A 26,785-nucleotide genomic window follows, 5' to 3' on the forward strand; every position below is an offset into this window, starting at 1 on the left:
AATTTCTTTTAGAGCAGATTTAGGTTCACAGCAAAATAAGAAGACACAGAGATTTACCTTATACTCCCCACCCCTATGCATGTATAACTTCCCTGATGATATCAATGTCCCTTACCAGAATGGTACATTTGTTACAACTGGTGAGCCCACATTAAGGCATCATAATCACCCAAGTCTATGGTTTACCTTAGGGTTTGTCCTTAGTATTGTACATTCTGTGGGTTTGTACACATCAATAATGATGCATACCCGTCATTATAGTATCATACAGAGTAGTTTCACTGTCCTAAAACTGCTCTGTGCTCTCATCTGAAGTTTGCTTTCTTTTTTTTTTGAGAGAGTCTCACTCTTGCCCAGGCTGGAGTGCAATGGCACAATCTTGGCTCACTGCAACCTCCACCTTCCAGGTTCAAGCGATTCTCCTGCCTCAGCCTCCGGAGCAGCTGGGATTACAGGCATCCACCACCACGGCCAGGTAATTTTTGTATTTTTAGTAGAGATGGGATTTTGCCACATTGGCCAGGCTGGTCTTGATCTTCTGACCTCAGGTGACTCTCCTGCCTTGGTCTCCCAAAGTGCTGGGATTACAGGCATGAGCCGCTGCACCCGGATGGTTCTCAAATCTGACTGTATATTATAATTACCTGTAGAGATTCTTAGAAACCCTGCTGCCCCCAGCTTCACCCTCACATATTCTGATTCCATTGGTCAGGGTCAGGCAGAGCATCAGGCTTTTTACATCTTCCGGGGATTCTAATGTATAGCCAGTTTTGAGAACCATTTGGCTACCTCCAATGCTAGACTCCCGGAGAGAGGAGAAGAGCAGAAGAGGAATAGAAAGAAGAAAAGAGGAGAGGAAAGATTCAGAACACTCTGGAGATGGAATCAGTCAGACCAAGCAACCAATTACATGTAGTGAGGGAAAACGGTGTGAGCTGGTCCAAAAGGGGAGGAGGCATTTGTGTTTTGTTTATTGCTTGCTACTTTTTCTTCACTATGTAAAAGGCAGGAGTGGGCAAGGAGAAAATAATACATTCAACAAACATATACTTAAAGTACATGTATTGGCCAGGCGAGGTGGCTCATGCCTATAATCCTAGCACTTCGGGAGTCCGAGGTAGGTGGATCACCTGAGGTCAGGAGTTTGGGACCAGCCTGACCAACATCGTGAAACCCCATCTCTATTAAAAATACAAAAATTAGTCTTGTGTGGTGGTGTGTGGCTATAATCTCAGCTACCAGGGAGGCTGAGGCAGGATAATCACCGGAACCTGGGAGGGAGGTGGAGTCTGCAGTGAGCTGAGATCGTGCCACTGCACTCCAACCTGGGCAACAGAGTGAGACTCCATCTCAATACATACATACATACATACATACATACATACACACACACACACATACTAAGTGCAAACTGTGGGTTGAGATTTTGTTTTGGACATTTTTAAAGTGCCTGTGAGACATGGAAATGTCACATAGGCACCTGAAAATACCAGAGCAATTAGAACTCACCAATTCATAAGCAGGTGATCATGAAAGTGCGTGGATGAGATCACCAGGAGAGGGTAGAGAGGAGCCGAAAGGGTGATGAACATGGGGAATCATGGACCCGGGACCCTGGGGGCATTGGGGAGGAAAGCCTTTGTGTGGGATGGTGAGGGCATGAAAGAAGGAGGCAAGAGTTTCCAGAAGGAGTGGTGGCCACTGTGTGAAGAGCAGCAGAGAGATGGCCGGAGGTGAAGGCTAACAGGAGCAGGGCCCTCACTTGATGATTAGGAGAGGGCTGTGGCTTTTGAGACAGTGGCAGGGGTGGAAGCCAAATTCCAGTGGGTGCAGATGATAAAGAAAGTGAGGAAGCACAAGCATTGACATAGGAAGTTTGGGGAAAAAGCAATGAAAGCAGTAGCACAGGGAAGGAAGGGTGGAGGGCAGAGCTTTATTTTAGGCTGGAGTGGCATTATTGTAGTCTGAGGGGAAGGAGCCAGGCTAGAGGAAGCCATCAAAAACACAGAAGAGGGAGGAGGCGGGCAGTGGAGCCAGGGCTCTGCTCCAGCAGGCGGCCCAGGGCTCACAAACACTGGGTGAGGAACTGCTCTTAGATAGGATGAGGGATGCTTGTTTCTTTGAGGCCAAAGTGAAGAAGTTTCCAGAATGACGCAGGCCTGTCTGAGAAGCCACCTAGGGTCATTTCTGATTCCCATGACAGCCTCCTGCCTACATCCCACTTCCCAGGACTCAATCTGTTTTGTCCCCCTCTTGAATGCTGCCTCCACCCCAGAACTTGAGGCTAGCTGGAGAATGAGATGGGACAGCTGAGGTTTCCACCTCTTTCACTGTCCCAGAGGAAAAGCATGGGGCCTCTTTCTGTTTCTAGCTAATGGCTAATCACAATGCATGAAGAATCCAGCTGCAGCTACAAAGATCTGTGGATTCTCACAAGATCTTCAGTCATTCTTGCTCATTCTTTCTTCCCCTTCTCAGAGGCTTCTCTCCTCTGTTCCCTGGCTCTCTCATATTGACCTTGCTTCCAGTTATTCCACATTGCTGGACATCCCTCTTCCTGAAAGTCTTTCTCCTCTGAGCATTATGACATTCTTCTCCAAGTTTCCTCCTGTCCACTGTCTCCCTTCCTGTGCCTGCTCTCTAGAGGTTGGATACCAGGACTCTGCCCCACGCGCCTTCTCTTCCCCAGGTACATGCTCTCGGAAGACCACTGCGTCTAGTCTATCACTTTAAATTTCATCTCTGGTGTTGACCTCCTGCTCCAACACCAGCACTCCCCACTGCGTGACTGACATTTCCATTTGGATGTCTCACAGGGTATCTCAGACTTCACATGCCCAAAACAGAACTCTTGATTTTTTTTTTTCCTCCTCAATCTGCACCTCCTTCTGCTTTTCCACTCTCAGATATACTGGCATTCCCTCAGTTGCTGAATCAAAAACTCAAGGTCAACCTTGATTCTTCTCTCCTGCATATGCAGTCTGTCAGTAAATTCTATTGAGTCTACCTACAAAATGGTTTGAAATCAGTCCACTTCTTGTATCGCCAGTCTGGTGCAATGTTATTCAAGGTTGGATTTTCAGACCAGCCACATCAGCATCACCAGGGAACTTGATAGCAATGCAAAATTTTGAGGTCCTTTCCATCCAGAATCAGAAACTCTGGGGATGGCACCCCTCAGAGAATTCTGATGCCTGCTCAGGTTTGAGAAGCACTACTCTGATTCGTGCCTTCATAATCTCCAGTCCACGCCACTGCAATAGCCTCCTACTGCTCCCCTTACTTACTCACTTACCCACTAGAATCTGTTCTCCCCCTACAGCCAGAGTGATTGTTTTTAAAAACAATATCAGATTATATCACATGTATACCCTCTGTCGCCCAGTTTAAGATCTCCCATGGCTTCCCTTGGACATAACACAATCCAAGTTCTCCTTCCTGACCCACAGAGTCCTGAGGTGAGATCTGACCACACCTACCACTAGAGCCTCTGCCAAAACCTCCTTTTCCCTTCCTCTGCGCCGCAGCTCAGCGGGCTTTCTCCCACAGTGCATCAACTTGTTCCTGACTTGGGACTTTTGCACTGGCGTTTCCCTCTGCCTGAAATGCTCTTCCCTTGAACTTCAGTCGCTGGTTCCTCCTGTCATTTTCTTCTCAGTGTAACTGGCACCCCTTTTAGAGAGGCCTTATGTCAATGAACAAACCCAAAGAAGCTCCTTTTTACAAAATATGCAGTTTTAACCTGCATAGCACTTACTACTATCAATTTTTACAAATTTTCTTCTTTAATATCTGATGTAATATTTTTGGTCTTTTTTTTTTTTTTTTTTTTTTCTGTTTCTGAGACAGTGTCTCACTCTGTTGCTCAGGCTCAAGTGCACTGTGTGATCATGGCTCATCGCAGCCTCGGCTTCTCTGGGCTCGAGTGATCCCCCCACCTCGGCCTCCTGAGCTGCCACGCCTGGCCATTAATATAATTTGTATGAGACCTAGTTTGTCTTGTTTATTGCTGTGTCCAAATGCTTGAACAGTGCCTTGCACATAGATGCTCCCTAAATATTTGTTGAATGAATAAACTTCACTTCTTCCTTACTTGTAGGCCTGAAGTTGCTATTAAGAAATAATAATTCAGGCTGGGCACAGTGGCTCACGCCTGTAATCCTAGCACTTTGAGAGGCCGAGGTGGGTGGATTGCCTGAGTTCAGGAATTTGAGACCAGCCTGGGCAACATGGCTAAACCCATCGCTACTAAAATACAAAAAAATTAGTCAGGCATGGTGGCATGAACCTGTAGTCCCAGCTACTCAGGAGGCTGAGGCAGGAGAATCACTTGAACCCGGGAGGCGGAGATTGCAGTGAGCCGAGATTGTGCCACTGCACCCGAGCCTGGGTGACAGAGCGAGAGAAAGAGAGAAAGAGAGGAAAGAAAGAAAAAGAAAGAAAGAGAGAGAAAGAAGGAAAGAAAGAAAGAAAAGGAAGGAAAGAAAGAAAGAAAGATTCATGAACTAGTGTTCATTCAAATGCCTACTCACTCCTTTCACATGGCTACATTTCTGGAAGCCTCCAGCCGTGTGAGTCTCATCTCAGAGGCCTGGGTCCACATATTAATGTAGTCCCCTTAGAGCATATCTCAAAAGGAGGCAGGAACTTGAGAAGACATTACCCTGAAAAGATGGCAGGAGTGGGAAAGGACATTAGTGGGTCACTTTTTTAGAAGTTTGGGGAGAGAATCATTGAATTATGCCTGAGGGCCTCTAGTTTTGTTGTTGTTGAGCGGTAGACAAAGTTGCCCAATTTTTTTTTTTTTTTTTTGAGGCAGAGTTTAACTCTGTCACCCAGGCTGGGGTGCAGTGGTGCAATCTCAGCTCACTACAACCTCCACCTTCCAGATTCAAGTAATTCTCCAGCCTCAGCCTCCCGAGTAGCTGAGATTACAGGCATATGCCATCATGCCTGGCTTATTTTTGTATTTTTAGTAGAGATGAGGTTTCACCATGTTGGCCAGGCTGGTCTTGAACTCCTGATCTCAAGTGATCCACCCGCCTCAGCCTCCCAAAGTGCTGGGATTACAGGCATGAGCCACTGCACCTGGCCAAAGTTGCCTAATTTTTAAGAAAATTGTCTTTGTGGTCATAGAAGCCTGGGTTTAAGCCCTGGCTCTGCCACTTATTGCTGTGAAACCTTGGGCAAGTCAGTTAAACACAGTAAGCCTCAATGTCCTTGTTTGTATACCAGGGGTGAGAACAGTACCTACAACACAGGACTGTTGACAGGCTAAATGAGACCTACAACATATCTGACAAATGGCAAGCCACTGAGTGTCAGCTATTATTGTTATTATTTTATACTGAGAGAGAGAGAGAAGACTAGCACTGAGGACTCAAAAAAACAGAAAAAGAAAAAAAGGCCTGGTGTGGTGGCTAACACCTGTGATCCTAGCCTTTTTCAAGACTGTGGAGGCAGGCAAATTGCTTGCACTTAGGAGTTCAAGACCAGCTGGGCAAGATAGTGAAACCCCAGCTCCACAAAAAGTACAAAAATTAGCCAGGCGTGGTGGTATGCACCAGTAGTCCCAGCTGCTTGGAAGGCTGAGGTGAGGTGAGAGGATGGCTTGAGCCTGAGAGGCGGAGGTTACAGTTAGCCAAGATCATGCCACTGCACTCCATCCTGGGTGATAGAGCCAGACCTTATCTTGGGGGGCCAGGGGGAGGGGGTGGGGGAAGCACAGCCATACACGATAATAAGAGAAATTCAAACTAGAAGTGCATCAAAATGTCATTCTTCATCTTCCAAATTGGCAGAGCCGAGAAGTTGGCTGACACTGTTGGTGGAACACAGAGAAGCTGTCGGGAGGGTAAATGGGTACAGCCCCCTCCATGGAGAGAACTTTGGCAACAGCTAAGAAAATTACAAATAAACATGCCCTTTGGCCCAGCCAGTCCACTTCTAGGATTTTATGCTACAGATATCCTGGCATGTATGCAAAATAATGTATGTACAGGTTATTCATTTCAGCACTATTTGCTTAACAAAATATTGGAAGCACCCTAAATGTCCAGGAGTAGGGAAATGGTTAAATAAATCATGGTCTATTTAACAATGTAACAAATAAAATGAAAAACTTCCTTTGTATACTGAGGAGAACACTTTCCCAAATTGATCGTTACATGAAAAATGTGGCCAGGTACGGTGGTTCACGCTTGCAATCCCAGCACTTTGGGAGGCCAAGGTGGGTGGATCATGAAGTCAGGAGTTCGAGACCAGCCTGACCAACATGATGAAACCCCGGCTCTACTAAAAATACAAAAAATTATCTGAGCGTGGTGGCGCAGGCCTGTAATCTCAGCTACTCAGGAGGCTGACTCAGGAGAATGAACCTGGGAGGCAGAGGTTGCAGTGAGCTGAGATCATGTCACTGCACTCCAGCCTGGGTGACAGAGCAAGACTCCATCTCAAAAAAAAAAAAAACAAAAGAAAAGAAAAATGCAAGGTGCAAGGTTGTATATATAGCAGAATATAACAGAAAGCAGGCTGTGGGAAAAAATGTATAACTGTATGCACGTGTCTTTTTGTATAACCAGAAGACCTCTCTGAAAGGACAGAGAAGTTTTTATTGTACATTCTTTTATAGTTCTTGAATTTTGAACCATGTGACTGTATTATCTGTTTTAAAAAAAGGTGAAGATTTCAATTTTTAAAAACTTAATTATGAGTACTAATGTTCAATGCTTCTTACCTATTAGGTGATGATTGGTTCTAGGAATGGTGAATAGTAAATCTCTCTCAATAACAACTAATGTCAAATACAACAGCAGTGATAACAAAGGCACTAAAAACCCAGGCATTCTTTGGGTTCTGTGCTTGATGATGTAATTGTTGGCTTGCAAGGCAGTTGTTCACAAGGAGATAATAACCTGATTATGCCCGTGGGAATCTATAACAGTTGGCAGGGAATGTTCTGAATTTCTCCCAAGTTTTTGAAAACAAATTTTTTTCTTTTTCTTTTTTCTAGCATAAAAATGCATAGTTAACATGCATTTGGAAGAAACTTTATGAGCCATATGGATTTAACTGTGCTTTTTTGGGAAAGAAGCAAGAGGGAGAGTAGATACACATTTTCTTCACGTTTCTTCTGCCTTCTATTTAGCTAGCAATTTTGTGAGAGAACTTACACAGCTTAGAGGAATGTGAAGTCAGCCTTCCAATGGGCACTGCTTCTCTGTTTTGAGAGTTTCTCTGTATGGAAAGCCCTCTTATAATCCTGCCAAACACTACCAGTCTCTAGCTTCCTTACTACACTTTGCAAAATTGTATGCGGGTTTTTTCTCCCCTTCCTTCTGGTTCGTTTCTAATCCTCTAACTCCCTGAAAGTCTAGTTGTCCTAAATGGGTGTTGACATTATTAATTGATTACTTCATTCCATAAACATTTACTGAGTCCCCAGTATGTGTCTGGCACCATGTCAATGCTAGAAACTCAGAAAGGAATAAGAAATTATTCTGAATTTAAGGCGCTTACAGTTGTTTTGGAGAGACAGAAATACAGTACAGTGTGGGAAGTATGTGGGTGCTATGTGAGCAGCAGAAAGGGCCACCTAACCCAGCTTTGGTGGGAGAGGGGATAGGAAGGGATTCCTGGGGAAGCAACGCGTGAGGAAACTCTTAAAGGACAAGTGGAAGTTAACCAGAGAAGGTGGGGTGACGGGGACAAGTGGAGGTAAGAGAAAAAGCCAGGGGTGTGTGTGTTCATTACGTTTAACTAGGACGTGATGTGTGCAGCAGGACATGGCAGCGAATGAGGGAAGGAGGAGGTTATTGAGGACGTCAAGTGCAACAGAGGGGCAGAAACAGCCTCGATGAATTGGTTTCTTAGGAGTGGTAGGGCCTGAGACAGGATCTGGTATACTGAGGAGTGAAAGGGAGATGAGAATGCACTCAGATAAGAGTTAACATTTACAGACCGCTTTCTGTATGACAAAGCTCTGTGTTAACGCATTTATTTATCACAACAACCTGAGAGGTAGACATTATCCATAGCCTTATTTTACAGATGAGGAAACTGAGGCACAGAAAGGTTAAGCAACTTGCCAAAGGCCATGCAGGTAGAAGTGGCAGAACTGAGAGCTTAAGAAACCAAACTCCTGACCAGTAAGAAGCTGGGATTCCAGAAATGTGGCCATTGGAGAGTGACTCAAGGCTACTGGAGATTGTAACACATTTATAGACAAAAAGAAAGGTGCCTGGAGACTTCCGGAGGCAATGTCTGACAGAGCAAGGTTCAGGAAGGTAAGACTGAGCCCTGGATTTGGCAATAAGAAAGTCACTGGTGACCTCCCAGATAGCAGTTTTAGCAGCATTTGGGGAGGAAGCCAGATAAAGCAGAATGAGGAGAGCAAATGCTCTCCATGAAAGCGCAAGGGATGGCAATGCCTGAGGGTAGGATGGAGGCAGCCTCATCCGGAGACAGCAGAAAGGGAGTGCATTAGTCAGGGTTTCCCAGAAAAAATATAGGAGTGTGTGTGTGGGGGGTGGGGGTGGGGTGGGGTGGGTGGGTGTGTTTATGGAGAAAAGGAGAGATAGAGAGAGAAATTTATTTATTCTAAGGAATTGGTTTAAGTGGTTATAGAGGCTGGCAAGTCCTAAGGTCTGCAGTTGGCAAGCTGGAGACCTGGGAGAACTGATAATGTAGTTTCAGTTCTCAATGTTAGCAGGCTTGAGACCTAAGAAGGGTTGATGTTTCAGAATGAGTTCAAAGGCAGGAAAAAAATCCAACATCCCAGCTGGAAGACAGTTTGGCAGGAGGAGTTTCCACTTACTTGCTGTAGGGGAGTAAGCCTTTCTGTTCCGTGCAGGCCTTTGATTGATTGGATAAGGCCAACCCATATTAGGGAGGACAATCAGCTGTATTCAGTCTACTAGTTCCAAGATTACTTTCTTTTCCCACCCTTTTTCTTCCTCTGGATCTTTGCTCTGCTTTATAAATGTTGATTTCATCCAGGAACATACTCACAGATACACGCAGAATGATCAGAATGATGATGGTTAATCAAATATCTATCTGGTCGCCCTATGGCCCAGTTAAGTTTATATCTAAAATGAACCATCACAGGGAGATAAGGTCAAGTAGGACTGCAGATAATAAATCTGTTTTGGAAAACAGAAAGTTCAGAAGAGGACAGTCTTTTGCCCTCTCCTAATAACATACGTGCGTTGAACCAGAAATGATTTCTTTCTTTTTTGAGACAGGGTCTCATTCCGTCACTCAGACTGGAGTGCAGTGGCACAATCTCAACTCACTGCAAATGCCACCTCCTAGGTTCAAATGATTCTCTTGCCTCAGCCTCCCAAGTAGCGGGGATTACAGGTGCACACCACCACGCCTGGCTAATTTTTGTATTTTTAGTGGAGATGGGATTTCACCATGTTGGCCAGGCTGGTCTCAAACTCCTGACCTCAAGTGATCCGCCTGCCTCAGCCTCCCAAAGTGCTGGGATTACAAGCAGGAGCCACTGCACCCAGCCTAGAAACGATTTCTTAAACCAACTTCAACTGGATCCCTGAGGTCAGGCTGACGTTTTCCTTTCTCAAGTGTCTTTGAAAGAGTGGAGGCTGAGCTTTCAATAGTAAATTATTATTTATAACTTTTATTATTATCCAAACAAGTGCCAGTTTTGTGATTGGCATTTAATAACATGGAGTTATGTTCTGATGATGACAGACTCTTGCTAACCATATGGTTAAGCTTGTATCAGTTACTGAGATACTGAGATACACTTGTTCGACACTGCTAAACGTCCAGGTCCTTGAATCTTTACACAGACAGTGTGTGAGTGAGGCTGGGTGGTTCAGTGACCTGTTTGAAGTCTGTCACTCAGCCAGAAAGTTTCACAGCCAGAATTTAAACCCACATCTGTTAGACTCTAAAACCAATAGCCTCACCACTGTGCAAGCATACCTGTAATCCAGTATATCCATCAAATTTCATTCTAACCTATCTTAAAGGAGAAATTTTACTTTCTTTTGAGAGAGGGTTTTGCTCTGCTTTCCAGGCTGAAGTGCAGTGGCGGGATCTTGGCTCACTGCAGCCTCCACCTTCAGGGCTCAAGCAATACTCCCACCTCAGCCTCCCAACTAGCTGGGACTACAGGGACACACCACCATGCCTGACTAATTTTTTTTTTTTTTTGAGACAGAGTCTTGCTGTGTCGCCCAGGATGGAGTGCAGTGGCACAATCTCAGCTCACTGCAACCTCTGACTCCCAGGTTCAAGAGATCCTCCTGCCTCAGCCTCCCGAGTTGCTGGGATTACAGGCATGCACCATCACGTCCAGAAAATTTTTTTCTATTTTTAGTAGAGACAGGGTTTCACCATATTGCCCAGGCTGGTCTCGAACTCCTGACCTTGTGATCCACCCGCCTTGACCTCCCAAAGTGCTAGGATTACAGGCGTGAGCCACTGTGCCCTGCCCCTAATTTTTTTATTTTTATTTTTGTAGAAACAAGGTCTCACTATATTGCCGAGGCCGAGAAATTTTAAATGAAGGGTTTGCAAGGCTCTCCAAGAAAACAGACAGGCATTATTTATTGTTTTACAAAGCTTTGCTTCAAAATACACAAAACATCTTATTTTTTAAATTTAGAAATTATTTATTAAACAAAATTCAAAGTTTGGGGGGGGTTGTTTTTGTTTGTTTTTGCTGTCAAGAAGTTTATTGTCTTTATCTGAAAAATCCTCACGGAAGTTGTTTGGTTTAGCTCTCATCAGCCGGCTCCTGAGCTCTGAAGAAGCTTGCCCTCTTTTGAGCTACTTGATCTTCCTTCTAAGCAAAAGACATTTTGGGACGGTTCCACCTCTTTATTTATTTATTTTTGAGACAGTCTCGCTCTGTCACCCAGGCTGGAGTGCAGTGGCACAATCTCAGCTCACTACAACCTCTGACTCCTGGGTTCAAGTGATTCTCCTGCCTCAGCATCCCTAGTAGCTGGGACTACAGGTGCATGCCACCATGCCTGGCTAATTTTTGTATTTTTAGTAGAGACAAGGTTTTACCGTGTTAGCCAGGAGGATCTCGATCTCCTGACCTTGTGATCCACCCGCCTCAGCCTCCCAAAGTGCTGGGATTACAGGCGTGAGCCACTGCCCCCCAACTCCACCTCTTCTTTTTAACTTCTCTCTTCGGCTTCTTATCATAGACTGGATTCTCTTCTACAGCAGCTGAAACTTTCTTATACATCTCCTCTGTCATGTCTGAAGTTACGCAGTTCTTTATGTATTGAGAGAACTGTTTCTTGTGAGCATCTTCATCTTCCTCCATTAAGTAGCATGTGTACTGCAATATTCTGGCCCGTGATGTGCTTCTGGTGTATTTCTGCATTAAATTCCTTGCTTTCAGAATCATAACCAGGGAATCATAACACGGTACCACAGTTTGGTACTGTGAGGGATAGACAAGCCTCCATCCATAGCCCCCTTCAGGACACCGAAAACTTTATTGCCAGTGGTAGTTCTGGCAAGGCCTGCATCCAAATAGCAGGTAACGGTGCCTGGCTGATCATCAGTACTATCCACATTGTATTCATCACCAGTCACCTCCACTTGGCCTTCATAGATCTTGTCCGTGCCAAACCTATTGAGAAGCCTGTGGGCCAGCAGCAGGCCAGTACAATACGCTGCAGCGTCATTTATCAGGCCAACCTTCACACTGTTTTTTGGCAGTTTGTGTGCATATGCTGCAGACTATCACATCCCCTTCTATACGGGCACGAGCAATCTGACAAATGATATCTCTGTTACATGAACTATCATTCTGTATTTAGGTGCGTTGTATTTATTTTTATCCTGTATCACCCAGCATTTCTGAGCACAGTAATCAATTTTATCCTCTCATTGTCTTCTAAAGATCACTTGGTATCTCTTAAAGTAGGCCTTATTCTTAACTTTAACAAACCCTATCCTGTGGAACAGAGACCTGCATCTGCTGCTCAACAGACCTGCAGGCCCAGCAGTGCTGGGGGCGGAAAAGGCACAAAATTCAAATGTTTATTTCAAATACATTTAAAGAGGGAAAGAAATATCCACCAAAATGTTACCGCCCATACTTAACTGTCACACTTCTCTGTGTTTCCCCTGAGAAGATCTATAGGCATAAACAGTGTGTACGTGTATGTATGTTTGTGCAGATATATTTCTTTACATAAAGAACATTATCGTGTACCCATGCACACATAAAAATATAATTAAAAATATATATATACATATGTAATTTTAACACCATTTTGATGGCTGTCTGAAATGCTTTTATAACAGACTTGTCTGTGCCGCAGTTCTTGGGAAGACAAATTATCGTAAGAATATATCGGCCTGGCATGGTGGCTCACACCTATAATTCCAGAACTTTGGGAGGCCAAGGAGGGCGGATCATGAGGTCAGGAGATCAAGACCATCTGGGCTAACATATTAAAACCTGTTTCTTCTAAAAATACAAAAATCAGCCAGGCGTGGTGGCACACATCTGTAATCCCAGCTACTCGGGAGGCTGAGGCAGGAGAATCCGTTGAACCCAGGAGGTGAAGGTTGCAGCGAGCTGAGATTGTGCCACTGCACTCCAGCCTGGGCGACAGAGCAAGACTCCATCTGAAATATATATATATATGAATATTTGTCAGTTTACTTAATAAATGGTAGGAGGACGTCTGTTAAATTTTTTTTAAAATTTGTATTGGAGTGGCTTAGCTGTTTAATATAGACTGAAGGGTGGTAGAACATACAGGTGAAGTGTACTTTCCGATTTCTCAGAAATTGGACTGCTGAGGCTTAAATCTCAGCTCCCAGTTCCCCATTTGCTGTGTGACCTTGAGCAGTTGCTTATCCTCTCTGTGCCTTGGTTTCCTGATCTATTTAAAGGGGAATAATAGAACTTAAATGAGTTAGTCCATGTAAAGTGCTTTAGAACAGTGCCTGACTCCTAGTAACACTTAGTTTGTGTTACAAGATATATTCACCTGTACCCTATAAACATTCAAGTTGCTGAGTCACTTAGTCCAAGAAAAGCCCAAGGCAGTTTGATACAGCTGAGGCAGTTTTAGGGGAATGTTTTGGGCTGATTCCTGAGGTGGGAACTTGGAGTCTGTATTTTTACAGAACTCTTCAGGTAAGTGAGTCTTAAGGTCAGCCAGGTTTATGAACCACTGGGTGAGAACACTGGGCACAGTTGGAAAGCAGTTGGGTGGTGAGCAAGACTGAAGAGATTCAGAACAGTGAGTCTGAGACGGCCCGCCCGGACACAGAGGCCCGTTTTAAGCAGCGAAGCAGGGAGATGTGATATTTAAAACTGGAAGTTTGTCAGCTGAGAGTTAGTTGAGAGAAAGAAGCCCAAAGCAACAAACAGGTGGAAGAAACGCACAGAGAGAGTAGGTTTCTCTTTGAAGTTACTCACTGTTTTGTGTGGGAATATTTTTTCTTCTTCTTGTTCTGTTTGGTTTTGTGAATCTTGTTTTTAAAAGCATGCAGAGATAAATTTTTTCCTTCTTGTGATAACAGCTAATGTTTACTTAGTGTGTGTCATGGCTGTGCTAGCAGTTTTTCATGTAAACTTCCAGACAGTATGAGGCATGGACTATTGTCCCCATTTTAAAAGGAAAAAACTAAAATTTGCAGAAGTTAAATAACTTGCACAAGGCCCGTATCCATTTTTTCTTTCTTCTTTCGTAATGGAATTCCAGTTTTATTTGGAGTGTATACATCCAGTGAAAATACATTTCCCTGTAGCCCTGGCAGCTATGTGTGGCCATGTGACTAAGTTGTAGCCAAAGACACACAAATGAAAGGACTATCTGGGCCCTGTCGGAAGGTTTCTTATAGGGTATTGATTTGGCCATGAGGTATGTCCCTATTTACCCTTCTCCCATCCTACTTTCTGATGCCTACAATGCAGATGTGAGCTTCAGCAGCCATCTTGGACTTTGAGAATATAAAGCATGCATTCAATGGTGATGGAGGGGTGGTGGAAGATGGCGCTTCTGCCCCCAGTGACCAAGAGCTGCTATACCAGCCCTGGGCTGCCTGTCTCTGACTTTTTTTATTTGAAAGATATATAAACTTTTTGTTTGTTTGTTTTTGAGGCAGAGTTTCGCTCTTTTTGCCCAGGCTGGAGAACAATGGCGCGATCTTGGCTCACTGCAACCTCCGCCTTCCAGGTTCCAGCAGTTCTCTGCCGCAACCTCCCAAGTAGCTGGGACTACAGGTTCATGCCACCACGCCTGGCTAATTTTGTATTTTTAATAGAGACAGGGTTTCACCATGTTGGCCAGGCTGGACTCGAACTCCTGACCTCAGGTGATCTGCCCATCTCTGCCTCCAAAGTGCTGGGATTACAGGCATGAGCCACTGCTCCTAGCCCCTGAAAGATATATAAGCTTTTATCTTGTTGAAGTTGCTCTTATCAACAGACAAATATGATCCAAACCATAATACTGGCTTATGCTTATATTACTTATATTTTATCAAAGGTAACTATATGCTGCACACTTTTCTTGTGATTTCTATATACGGACTCATCCACTCCCCATAACAGCCTTCTGTGTACATGCGGTTATTATTCCCATTTTGCAAATGGGAAATTGAAACAAAGAGAGGATATATGGCTTGCCTAAGGTCACACAGGGAGAAGTGGCAGAGCCAACAACACATAGTTAATAAGACTTCAGATCAGGAACAGTGGCTCATGCCTGTAATCCCAGCACTTCGGGAGGCTGAGGCGGGCAGATCACCTGAGGTTAGTAGTTCAAAACCAGCCTGGCCAAGTGGCAAAACCCTGTCCCTATTTAAAAATAAACGGATTAGCCGGGCGTGGTTGTGCACACCTGTAATCCCAGCTACTTGGAAGGCTGAGGCAGGAGAGTCACTTTAAACTGGGAGGTGGAAGTTGCAGTGAGCTGAGATCACACCACTGCACTCTAGCCTGGGCACCTGAGTGAGACTCCATCTCAAAAAAAAAAAAAAAAAAAAAAGACCTCAGTAGCAGCACATAACTGGCCCTAGCTCCAGTGTCTGAGTATTCTCAGAACCAACCTTGGTGCCTCCACATACCTAGATTGATGCTGACAACAATTGTGCTATATGGCCTCTTACATACTCAGTATGAGGTCTGGTGCGGTGGCTCACACCTGCAATCCCAGCACTTTGGGAAGCTGAGGTGGATGAATCACTTGAGGTTAGGAGTTCGAGACCAGCCTGGCCAACTTGGTGAAACCCCATCTCTACTAAAAAAATATTTAAAAATTAGCCGGGTGTGGGGATGCATGTCTGTAATCCCAGCCACTTGGGAGTCTGAGGCAAGAGAATGGCTTGAACCCAGGAGGCAGAGGTTACAGTGAGCCGAGATTGCACCACTGCACTCCAGCCTGGACAACAGAATGAGACTCGGTTTCAAAACACACCAAAAACCAAAAACCAATGTGGTATGCTTTGTGGCTTTCCTTAACTAAACCTTACCTTCTGCTTTAATTTATAAAATGAAAGACTCCTAGCTAGTGGCCAGAAGGAAACCATGGTCTCTCCGGAAGATTAAAACAGCCCCTCATTGGGGTCCATCTTAAAGCCCTAACTCTTAGTGAAACCTCCAAAAGAAATGTCATGGATGCATTCTAAAAAGTTAATCATTTTAAACAGCATCCATGGAATCTCATTTGCCATTGTTTTCATTATAACACTGTTTTGCTTTTCTTTTATCAAGTAGGGCTCTTTAATAAACAGAATTGAGCCATCTAGCCATCTGTTCATTCAACAAACAGTAAGTACCTGCCCAGAGCCAGCCACTCTCCTAGGTGCTGGGACACAGGAGCAATGGATAGATATCACAGAATTGACATTCCAGACAGGGGAGGCAGGTAATTAACAAAGAAACACACAAGAAAAGATCACATGCAAACAAGTGCTATGAAGAAAAGACGAATGTGGTAGAGGCTTCCTTGGGAAGGTTTCACCGAGGAGAAGATATTTGAGCCGATGCTTGGAGGCAAGAAGGAAGGATCTTCCAGAATGAGGGAATAGTGATTCCCTGGTGTCAGAATGAGCATGACATGCTCAAGGGACAGACAGAAACCCCATGTGACAGAAACATGAGTGCAGAAGATCGGCATGAGATGAGGTCAGAAAGTTAGGTGGTGCCAGATCATACCAGACATCAAGTCCAGTTTTGGGACTTTAAGTGAGAGGAGAAGCTATTGGATGGTTTTAGGCAACATACTGGATAATTATCACCCTGGGTCTTATTTTGGGGAATCACAAAACTTATGGGACATCAGGCATCAGTTCCACTATCGAAGCCACAACTTAGAGGGGAATAGAAAAGATAGTTTCTCTCCCCCTCTCCCTGGCACTTAGAACAACGTCAATCAGATGCTCCTACCTGGGACTTTGAATCATGAGGTTGTCTTCCAAGACATAAGGTCAGTTAGAAATTAGTAGGGTGGCTGTGGTGGAATCAGGAGCACCCAGGAATGAGTGTGCTGGGGCAGCAGAGTCCAGCATATGGCAACAAATGTCCGCTGACACCTGGCTGCCCATATGTATCAGTGGCATAGCAAATCATGCTGAGAGCTTTGCTGTGGCAGCCTTCCTTGGTGACTTGTTCTCCGTCTTCCTCTGATTCTCTGAGCTCCCTGGTCACTTTCAATAAATCCCTCTTCTGTTTAAACATTAGCCAGAAGTTGTTGTTTGAAACCCAGTACCTTGACTAGGATATCAGGGGAGTGAGCCACATTTTCAAAAGATAACTGGTAAATGGAAAATGGATTTCAAAAGGCTGCTAAATGGAAAATGGATTAAAAGGGTTATCAGCCATTGGCCAATCAGAAACAGAAGACACTGTAGGTACTTCATAAAGAACATTATCGTGTACCCATGCACACATAAAAATATAATTTAAAAAATATATATACATATATAATTTTAACACCATTTTGATGGCTGTCTGAAATGCTTTTATAACAGACTTGTCTGTGCCACAGTTCTTGGGAAGACAAATAATCGTAAGAATATATCGGCCTGGCATGGTGGCTCACACCTATAAGGTACTTCAGTAAATATAAAGAATTGGTTTTGCAGGCATTAGAAGGCTGAAAGAGTAAAAGGAGAAAGGAAGAGGCTAGGTAACCTAGGGATCCATAACTTCAGGAAGCAGCTCTCACTCCCAAGGCTGAGGAACAGGAGGGAACAGGCGGAGTTGCCTGTATGGAGGAGCTTGGAGGAGGGGCCCCATGGGGCTGGTGCTTGGATTTCTGAGGGTGGCTCTGCCCCGCTCAGACCTCTGATGAGGGGTTTGCTGTCTGGCTGGTGCTTCCACTGAAGGGATGTGGCTCTGCAGGTGCTCAGACCTCCCTCAGGTGCAGCCCAGCAGGTGAGGGGGTGTGGCATGGCTGCTGCTGGCACCTGGGGGTTGAGGAGAGGCACAGCAAGGATGGTACTGAGAATACTCAGAAGCTGGAGCTAGGGCCACTTACATGCTGCTACTGAAGTAGCAATGAAAAACAGGAAGTGAAAACAAGGTAGAAGTCCCCTCTTTCCTTCTGCTTTCCTATCTCCTTCTAATACCTCACGATGGAAAACTTAACAGGAAGCCAGCTAGCTGAGAGGTGGAGAGATTTACTTTGCATCATCCCAACCCCAGGGTTACAGAGAAGAGCATAGAAGGATATCTTGGAGATCACAGATAAATCACCAGCACAGACAGCATCATGTCAAGTTAGGAGGCCATGGCAGTAGCCCAGGAGAGAGAATATGATGGCCCAGACATCTGGTCAAGTGTTCTAGGGGTGTATGTGAAGGTGTTTTGGGTGGAAATTAACTGGTTTTTCTTTCTTTCTTTTTTTTTTAGACAAGGTCTGGCTCTGTTGCCCAGACTGGGGTGCAGTGACATGATCTTGGCTCACTGCAACCTCTGCTGCTGTGTTCAAGTGAACCTCCTGCCTCAGCCTCCTGAGTAGCAGAGATTACAGCCACACCACCATGCCTGGCTAATTTTTGTATTTTTTGTAGAGATGGGGTTTTGCCCTGTTGACCAGGGTGGTGTTGAACTCCTGAGCTCAAGTGATCTGCCTGCCTTGGCCTCCCAAAGTGCTAGGATTACGGGAGTGAGCCACCATGCCCGGCCTGAGACGAACATTGCAATTGGTAGATGGAGTAAAGCAGACTGCCCCTCACCAATAAGGATGGATGCAATCCAATCAGCTAAAGGTCGGAATAGAACTCAAAGGCTGACTCTCCCACTAGTAAGAGAGAACTCTTCCTGCCTGTCTTCAAGCTGGGACAGTGGCTTTTTTTCTTGTTTTCAGACTTGAATTGAAATGCTGGCTTGTCCTGAGTCTTCAACCTGCCAGCGTCCCACTTTTGGCTCTCCTGGGTCTCCAGCTTGCTGACTACAGATTTAAGGATTCATCAACCTTCATAATCATGTGGGTTAATTCCTTACCCCAAATAAATATAGACATAGATATGAACATAGATCCTATTTGTTTTGATTCTGTGGAGAATCCTGACTAATACAAGTGCCTTGTGAGATGGGCAGGGCAGGTTTATCTTCAGAAAGAAGCAAGTTATGGCAGCTTGGAAGCCTCCATAAGAGGACAAAAATGAAAATGTAGGACTTCACTTATTCCTTTGCATCAACTGTTTAAACCACATTTTCCTTGGTTTATGTAACTCTCAATAGTGACAGGGTTTCCCATGGTCTTTTTTCTGCTTCTTTCCAAAACACCATCTACCCACTTACCCGGGTAAGACCTTGAAATGCCCTTTCTTTTCTCCCCCATCTAAGTTGTTGCCAAACTTCCCAAAATAGCTCTTTCATTTGTTCTTTTCCATATTCCCCCACAATTTGGGCCTTCCTCTTTTCTTCCCCGGAATATATGCGTAGTATGTGATCACGCCTTTGTGGGACTCCTCATTAAGCTGGTCTCCCACACCAAGCTTGAGGTTCCAAAACCTTACTCTTGTGACTCCAGCTCTTGTCACACACAGAGGTCTCAAAAAGTCTGTTGTTGAATTAACCAGTCTGCCTGTCTCTAGCCTCTTACTCTCTCTAATCATACTGCCCAAGAGTGACTTTTGAAATGCAAATCTGTCCACTTCTCTGCCTGAGCGCTCCCTTCAGTCCAGCAGATGTGGTGAACTGGAGGCCCTGACTGCATCTAAAGGTGTTTTGTTTAGTCCCCACAGTGTTTTGTTTGTTTGTTTTTAATTTGGAATAATTGCCAACTTAAAAAATCTGGGTCTGTCATATAAATATTGGGAATTCCAGCTTTTCTTGACAACTTTGAAGATTTGCTAACCCCAGGCCTGCCCACCTCCATGGCAACAACTGGCAGAAGCCTGGGGACAGTTCCTTCCTTTCGTTGGGAACAGACTCGGTTTGACAGATTTGCCTCGATCCCAGCGGGGCCTTCTTCATTCCCTTACTCATCTTTTATTTATTTATTTATAAAATTTTTTTTCCTTTATTTATTAAAAAAAAAATTTTTTTTTTTAATTCATTCCCTTACTTATCATTCAGGCCTTGGACTCCAGCGTCAAGGAAATCAAGTTTACATGTCTGATCGTGGCTGCCAGGGCCTTCCATGATCTCATCCTGCCTGCAGTGCCTCCTGATCCATGTAGATTTTCTATTTTTTGAGACAGAGTCTCGCTCTGTCACCAGGCTGGAGTGCAGTGGCTCGATCTCAGCTCTCTGCAACCTCTGACTCCCTGATTCAAGCGATTCTCCTGCCTCAGCCTCCTGAGTAGCTGGGATTACAGGCATGTGCCACCACACCCAGCTAATTTTTGTATTTTTTTTAGTAGAGACAGGATTTCACCATGTTGGCCAGGATGGTCTTGATCTCCTGACCTCATGATCCGCCCGCCTCGGCCTCCCAAAGTGCTGGGATTACAGGCGTGAGCCACCACACCTGACCCCATGTAGATTATTTACAGGAGACAGTGTTTCTTCTCACCTCTGTGCTTTGGTCCTGGAAAGTCTAGGATGCCCATCTGATGAATGGCCACACCTCATCACCCCCTGGGGACTCCTCTTAAGCCTTTAGGACTTAGCTTGGTTCATCTCCTCTGGGAAGATTTCCTCCTTGGCAATAGTCATGCCTCTTCTTTTTTTTTTTTTTTTTGAGAAAGTCTCTCACCATGTTGCTGAGGCTGGAGTGCAGTGGCACAAGCACAGCTCATTGCAGCCTCCAACTCCTGGGCTCAAGCAATCCTCCCGTCTCAGCCTCCTGAGTAGCTGGGACCACAGGTGTGCACCATTACACCCAACTAATTTTTAAAAAAATATTTTTTAGAGACATGGTCTTGCTCTGTTGCCTAGTCTGATCTTAAAGTCCTAGCCTCAAGCAATCCTCCTCCCTCAGCTTTCTAAATTGCTAGGATTATAGGCATGAGCCACCATGCCCAGCCATTCCTCTTCCTAATGTACTATTCACTTTGTTTCAGAATTACTTGTAACCATATGATCCCCTTCACGAGAGTAAAGTACCAATAAAACCACATTCCTTTTGAGTGTTAAATAAATTGGTAACAGCCTCTCTTCACCACTTTGTAGAAACTCTAGTAGCTCACATTTGAGAAATAGAACTGGAAATTCTCACCAGTTTCCAGGAGGCCCTTATTTTCCACTGTGGTTGATTCTGTTACTACTCTACAGTGCTCATGTTAAAAGTCGGTTTTGGAATCCAGTATGTGCTTGCCTGCTGCTGAGATGAGAGTCTTGCAAGTTAATATTCCTCACTGGCCAAGAGGTCCTCAGAAGGAAGATAATCCCACGGCCTCAGTGTTGTCCTGTCAGAAATCTTTCCCTCTTGGTCTCTTTAACTTGCAATCTTATGATCATTCTTTTTTCCAAAGCCCACTTTTCACACCAGGGCGACTGGGACATGAGGGGACTTCCCAGGGACTTCCCCTTTGCTCCTAGTGAGTTCCTCTCTGGAGCCTTTTTCTCTTTTCTCAACAGGTGACCTCAGTTGAGACCGTCCCATTTATCAGAGGAGTTATATAATCCTCAAAGAGAGAGGGTTCCAGGTCTCCATTCCTCCCCTCCCAGGAAGCTTCTGGTCCTCTGTGCAAAATTATCCACATTCTCCTCAGCAGACCAGCTTTGAACACTGGGACAATTGAGAGGTCCAGGTTTTCTCACACTACAAATACTCTGTTCTCTCTTTCTCCGGGGCAATGGGTGCCTTCTTCCCTACATTTATACAATGTAAAGAGGCCATCCTGGTGATTCTTCTCCAAAGACTTCTTCCAAGGTAACTAGTGTTTTCTATTTGGAAAGTAGGTTCTGGCAACCTGTGACTAGGTTGGCTTTTCCTAATAAGAATTTTCTAAGCTGCACTATGTCTTAGGCAGGGTTCCCTGTAAAATGGACTCAGAGATGGGAATTTATAGGCAGATGGGTTTTTTTTTTTAGAGCGTGTTCTCAGGAACAACATCTATAAGGGAGTGAGAGAAACAGAACTGGGTAAAGGAAGAGCTGACCTGTAGTGAAATTGCAGCAGAGGCCTCAGCTGACTGGGTAGCCCTTCAGTGTTTATTCCAGCTGAGGCAAGGAGACTGGCCTTGGTAGTCCCTCAATGACCAGTCATTGGCCAGTCATTGGATGCAGACTGCCCCAATCCCAGGAAGGGGCAGTAACCTTGGGGAAGACAGCTCCCTTCAGCCAATGTGAGTCTTTAATGGGCAAGTCTGCATAGGGAGGAAGAGTGTCTCATCACGAAGTGGTGATCTGGGCAGTGCACTACAGTGTCCACTCTAGACCTATCTAGACATAATCTGTTCATAGCTCTGTCTCCCTCACTGTACTCTAAGTACCTTGCTCTGGACTGAATGTTTGTATCCTCTCAAAATTCGTATGATGAAGTCCTAATATCCAATATGATGGTATTTGGAGGTGAGGCCTTTGGGAGGTAATTAGGTCATGAGGGTTATATTAGGCCATTTTCACTCTGCTGTAAAGAAAAACCTGAGACTGGATAATTTATTTACTTTTAATAAATGAATAAAATAAAATTTTATTTTTCCTCTATTGCCCAGGCTGGAGTACAGTCGTACAATCTCAGCTCACTCTAACCTCCACCCACCAGGCTCAAGCAATTCTCATGCCTTAGCCTCCCAAGTAGCTGGGATTACAGGTGTGTACCACCATGCCTGGATAATTTTTTGTATTTTTAGTAGAGGGGGTTTCACCATGTTGGCCAAGCTGGTCTTGAACTCCTGGCCTCAAGTTGATTTGCCTGTCTCCACCTCCCAGAGTGCAGGGATTACAGGTGTGAGCCACTGCCCCCCGACCCCGGCGCCGATGAGACTGGATAATTTATAAAGGAAAGAGGTTTAATTGACTCACAGTTCTGCATGTCTGGGGAGGCATCAGGAAACTTACAATTATGGCAGAAGGGGAAGCAGGCACCTTCTTCACAAGGCAGAAGGAGAGAGAGCCTGTGTATGAAGTGGGAGGAGCCCCTTATATAACCATCAGAACTCATGAGAACTCACTCATTGTCACGAGAACAGCATGGAGGGCACACCACCATTGTTCAATCACCTCCCTCCCTCGACACATGAAAATTACAGGTCTTTCACTTGACATGTGGGGATTGCAATTCAAGATGAGATTGGGGTGGGGACACAGGGCCATACCATTTGAAGCATGGTATCCCCATGATAGGGTCAGACACTGAGTTTGCTAGCCCCTGGGTCTTAGACTTCCCAGACTCCAGGCCTGTGAGAAATAAATGTCTATTGTTTAAAACACCAAATCCATGGTATTTCATTACAGCAGCCTGAGCAAACTAAGACACATCTTGAGGGCAGAAACCAGGAATGTCCAACAGAGTGCCTGGAATAGAGTATCCAGTTAGTAGACAAAAGATGAATGAATAGATGCATGTATGAAAGAGTAAATATAAGCCCAACAACACTGTCGTTATTATCATTTGCATTTATGCAGAGCTTTACATATGAAAATTACTCTGCTAAAAGTGTTATAAATATGTAAGTGGTGTAAGCAATAATTCTTAATAAAACCTGCTATCAAAACGAATTAACATTTAGTAGGCACAAACCAGGAGCATGAACCCTGTATTAGTAAACTTTCCAAGAACACATCTCCCTTCATAATAGAACTATTTAGAGGTTTCAGAGCTGGCATCCTAATTCATCTCTTAAATTGCTTTTTATACCCCCTATGTTGTTAAATAAATCTCCTTTCCTCATGCCCAAATCCTGTTTTCATGATATAGAGTTTCCAAAGTCTACTGAGCATTTTATTCCTGCTACTAAACTGTTTGATCTTGCCTCTTTTTGCATCTCGTCTGATGTTTGTAATTTTCTTGCTGGTAGTCCAATTTCTCATGGACACTTACAGTTTTGACTATTCAGAACAGCAGCTTCCTCTGGGAAGGGCTCCATTAAAACTGCATGTGACCCTAGTGTGTGGGGAGGGTGACATCATAGAACCTTGTCCCCAGAACCACAGTGATTGGCCCATGGTTGGGCACACGACCCAAGATGGACCAAGCATGGTTCTTCCCTCGGAAAGGTTTTACTTGGGAAAAAGAGGAAACGAAGCTGGGAAAGAAGAGGGCTTCCCCCTACCTCCCCTCCACCCGCCCTCCTCCTCTGTGGAGTTGCTTGCTTGGCTGGAAGTCCAGAGCTATCAGAGGCCATCCTTTACCCCATGAAGGAACCCTCCTGCAATAGAAGAAGTCCACCCAAGGAGAGAAACAGGGTGAGAAGTGGAGGGTCCTGAGAGCTTTCAAATTCCTGATTCCAGGAGCTGAAACCTCAGAGATTCTGTTTCCTGACCTCCCAAGGCTTAGCTGTCAAATTCACCCTTCATTCTGGAAACCACCTCAGCCTGCTACCAAAAATCTTCCTTTTGAGGTGGGTGCAGTGGTTCATGCCTGTAATCCCAGCTACATGAGAGGCCGAGGTGGGAGGATCTCTTGAACTTAGGAGTTTGAGACCAGCCAGGGCAATATAGTGAGACCCCAATCTCAAAAAATAAAACAAAAATTCCCTTTAGCTTAAGCTTAAGCTAAAGTTTAAGTTGTGTTTCTGTCACTTCTCATCCAGAGAATCCTCCTGTACACCCTCGCCCCAACTCCACATACATTTGCTAGGATCACTGTAGAATTCATTGGATTTAAGCAGCAATCTGAATACTAAATATGTAAACTTTAAGTCATTGAAGCAGGCAACTCTCCATGAAGTGATAAAAGATAGGGTTAAAGATTTTCAGCTCTAGAGGCTTGGGTTCAAATCCTACCTTCATCACCAAATAGCTAAGTGACCTTGCAAAAGATACTTAAATTGTCTGTGCCCTAGCTTCTCATTTGTACAATTTGCAAAATGCTAAGAGTGTCATTGTGCACATTTAATGGGATTATATATTTAAAGTCACAGGAAAGCACAGGGCACATAGCAAGAATTAATAAACGTGGCTATAATGGCCACTTTCCTCTCTCGTCATTGGTGTCTCCCATGGCACAATCACCCCATGGGATTCAATGCACATTAATTCATTTCAGAATCACACATTTCTTCATTTTTACCTTTGTATTGTTGAATAAATATTTATTTCTGAATTGAATGGCCTTTCCCTTGGACCACATTCGACTTTTTCTTTTTGCAAATGATTTCATCCTGATTGTTGCGCCTTCCATGTTTCTTATTAGTTATTTTTCATAATACCTTCTATTCCTATCTCCCAACACCATTTTCTTCCTTCCTTAGGAAACACTTCTTCTTATGCCCATACACTGGAACTTTCCTACTACAAGGAGCAATTTGCTGTATGTTTATTTTCTTTGGAATCATCTCACCTTCATGGAAGCAGGGTTATTTATCAACCTGTGATGGAGCTCTTCCTGGTTTGGTTAGGGCATGCTCCAAACTGCCCCTGTAATAATGCTTTTTTTGGCCAGGACACAAACCACAGTCAATAAAGGTCTTCCTGAGTTCTGAAGGTCAAGCAATTAGCATTTTCTCAGGCTTGTAGAAGAGTGAATCCTGGAAACCAGTCTTTGCCTCAGGGGAGCATCTGTTGGAAGTTCTTAGGTAAGTACTGGACTTAAAATTGGTGAAGCGTAGGTGAAGTCTTGGCTCTGCTACTTCCTGTCAGGGTGGCTGCCAGGCTAGACACCGTACTTCTCTGAGCCTCAATATTCTCATCTATCACATGGGTGTACAGTAGCATTATTCTGATGTTGTGTTGTTAGATCTCAGAAAAGGTTACCCCAAAATGAAGGCCTCAGAAGCAAAAGTTTTTCTCTGATCTTATCCTGTTCTGTCCCTGGCGCCTTATTCTCCCATGAGGCTAGTCATAGAAACTAGAATCTCTGGCCAGGCATGGTGGCTCATGCATGCATTTTGGGAGACCAAGGCTGACTGATCTCTTGAGGTCGGGAGCTTGAGACCAGCCTGGCCAACATGGTGAAACCCCGTCTCTATTAAAAATACAAAAATTAGCTGGGCATGGTGGCACATGCCTGTAATTACAGCTACTCAGGAGGCTGAGGCACAAGAATCGCCTGAACCAGAGAGGCAGAGGTTGCAGTGAGCTGAGATTGTGCCACTACACTCCAGCCTGGGCAACAGAGTGAGACTTGTCTCAATAACAACAACAAAAAAGAAACTAGAAGCTCTCCTCTCCAAGACAGATCGTAGAAACCAGAACCCCTTTCTCCCAAAGCCTGCCATAAAACCTAAAAATATTACTCTAACCCTACCTCCCTACCCACACCAGCCTTTCTTGTGTAAAAACTGGCCTTAAAGAAGTTATCTGACCTGTCTTATTTAATGGTAAGTCATTAGATCCTCATTCCAGAGAGGGCCCTGCCCCATACCAGAAGGAAGGAATGCTGCACAGAGAGGCCAAGAAGGATCTAGACAGGGCTGGCTCAGTTTCCCCAGTCGATGAGCATTAGATCATCCCTTTTCGTCCAATCATGTTTCTACACTGCGTACATACTTTGAACCTGATCATAAAAATGGGTAGCGTCCCCTGTAGCTTTGGGTCTCCATCCTGAAGCCTCCCATGTCACATACAACTGTGATCAAATACATTTGTGTGCCTTTTCTCCTATTAATTTGCCTCTTGTCAGTGACTTTCAGTGAACCTTTAGAGGGCAGAGGGGAATTTTTCCCCTGGTCCCTGCAGTGTGAAAATTAAACTGAAACAATATGGTAGTTTGTGAATTGTAAAGTGCTACAAAAGTGGGAGTTGCTATTGATGCAAACTTTAATAGGAATCCAGTGAAACTATAAGCAGGGAATTGTTCTCTTTAGCTTGGTTCACATAGTGTCATGTGCAGACACACAAGACTAATTAAGGATATGTTGGTGGAGCCACAGTGAGGATTTTCGTAAGTAAAGCAGACAAATGGAGTCAGTTATTCATGGCCATGGTCCCTCTTAGTCGTTCCAGAGAAAAGACTCATCAAAGAATAATTTTAGACCGGGCGCGGTGGCTTACACCTATAATCCTAGCACTTTGGGAGACTGAGGTGGGTGGATTGCCCGAGTTCAGGAGTTTGAGACCACCCTGGGCAACATGGTGAAACCCTGTCTCTACTAAAACACAAAAACTTAGCTGGGCATGGTGGCATGTGCCTGTAGTCCCAGCTACTCGGGAGGCTGAGGCAGGAGAATTTTTTGAACCCGGGATGTGGAGGCTGCAGTGAGCTGAGATTATACCATTGCACTGCAGCCTGGGCAACAAGAGTGAAACTCCATCTCAAAAAGA

At 44.6% G+C, this 26,785-nt stretch overlaps 1 protein-coding gene and 1 pseudogene across 5 annotated transcripts in view; one reads left to right on the plus strand and one right to left on the minus strand.

Annotated features, from left to right (window-relative positions):
• The window catches only part of LOC135268391 (V-type proton ATPase subunit C 1-like), a 124,877-nt gene that overhangs the window by 78,013 nt on the left and 20,079 nt on the right, over window positions 1-26,785 (plus strand). The window contains exon 10 of one of the 5 annotated variants that reach the window (XM_064361191.1): window positions 17,876-18,210. The exons of the other annotated variants lie outside the window; for them this stretch is intronic. Within the exon in view, the coding sequence (XP_064217261.1) occupies window positions 17,876-17,984 (109 nt within the window). The 3' untranslated portion in view covers window positions 17,985-18,210. Of the gene's footprint in view, window positions 1-17,875; window positions 18,211-26,785 lie in introns of those variants that run through there. 5 annotated transcript variants of the gene reach the window in all.
• On the minus strand, window positions 5,776-13,953 carry LOC105719644 (large ribosomal subunit protein uL18-like; annotated as a pseudogene).

The sequence above is a fragment of the Aotus nancymaae genome, unplaced genomic scaffold, assembly GCF_030222135.1.
Source record: "Aotus nancymaae isolate 86718 unplaced genomic scaffold, 86718_ANA_hifiasm-v0.15.2.pri h1tg000040l, whole genome shotgun sequence".
Taxonomy (NCBI): Eukaryota; Metazoa; Chordata; class Mammalia; order Primates; family Aotidae; genus Aotus; species Aotus nancymaae.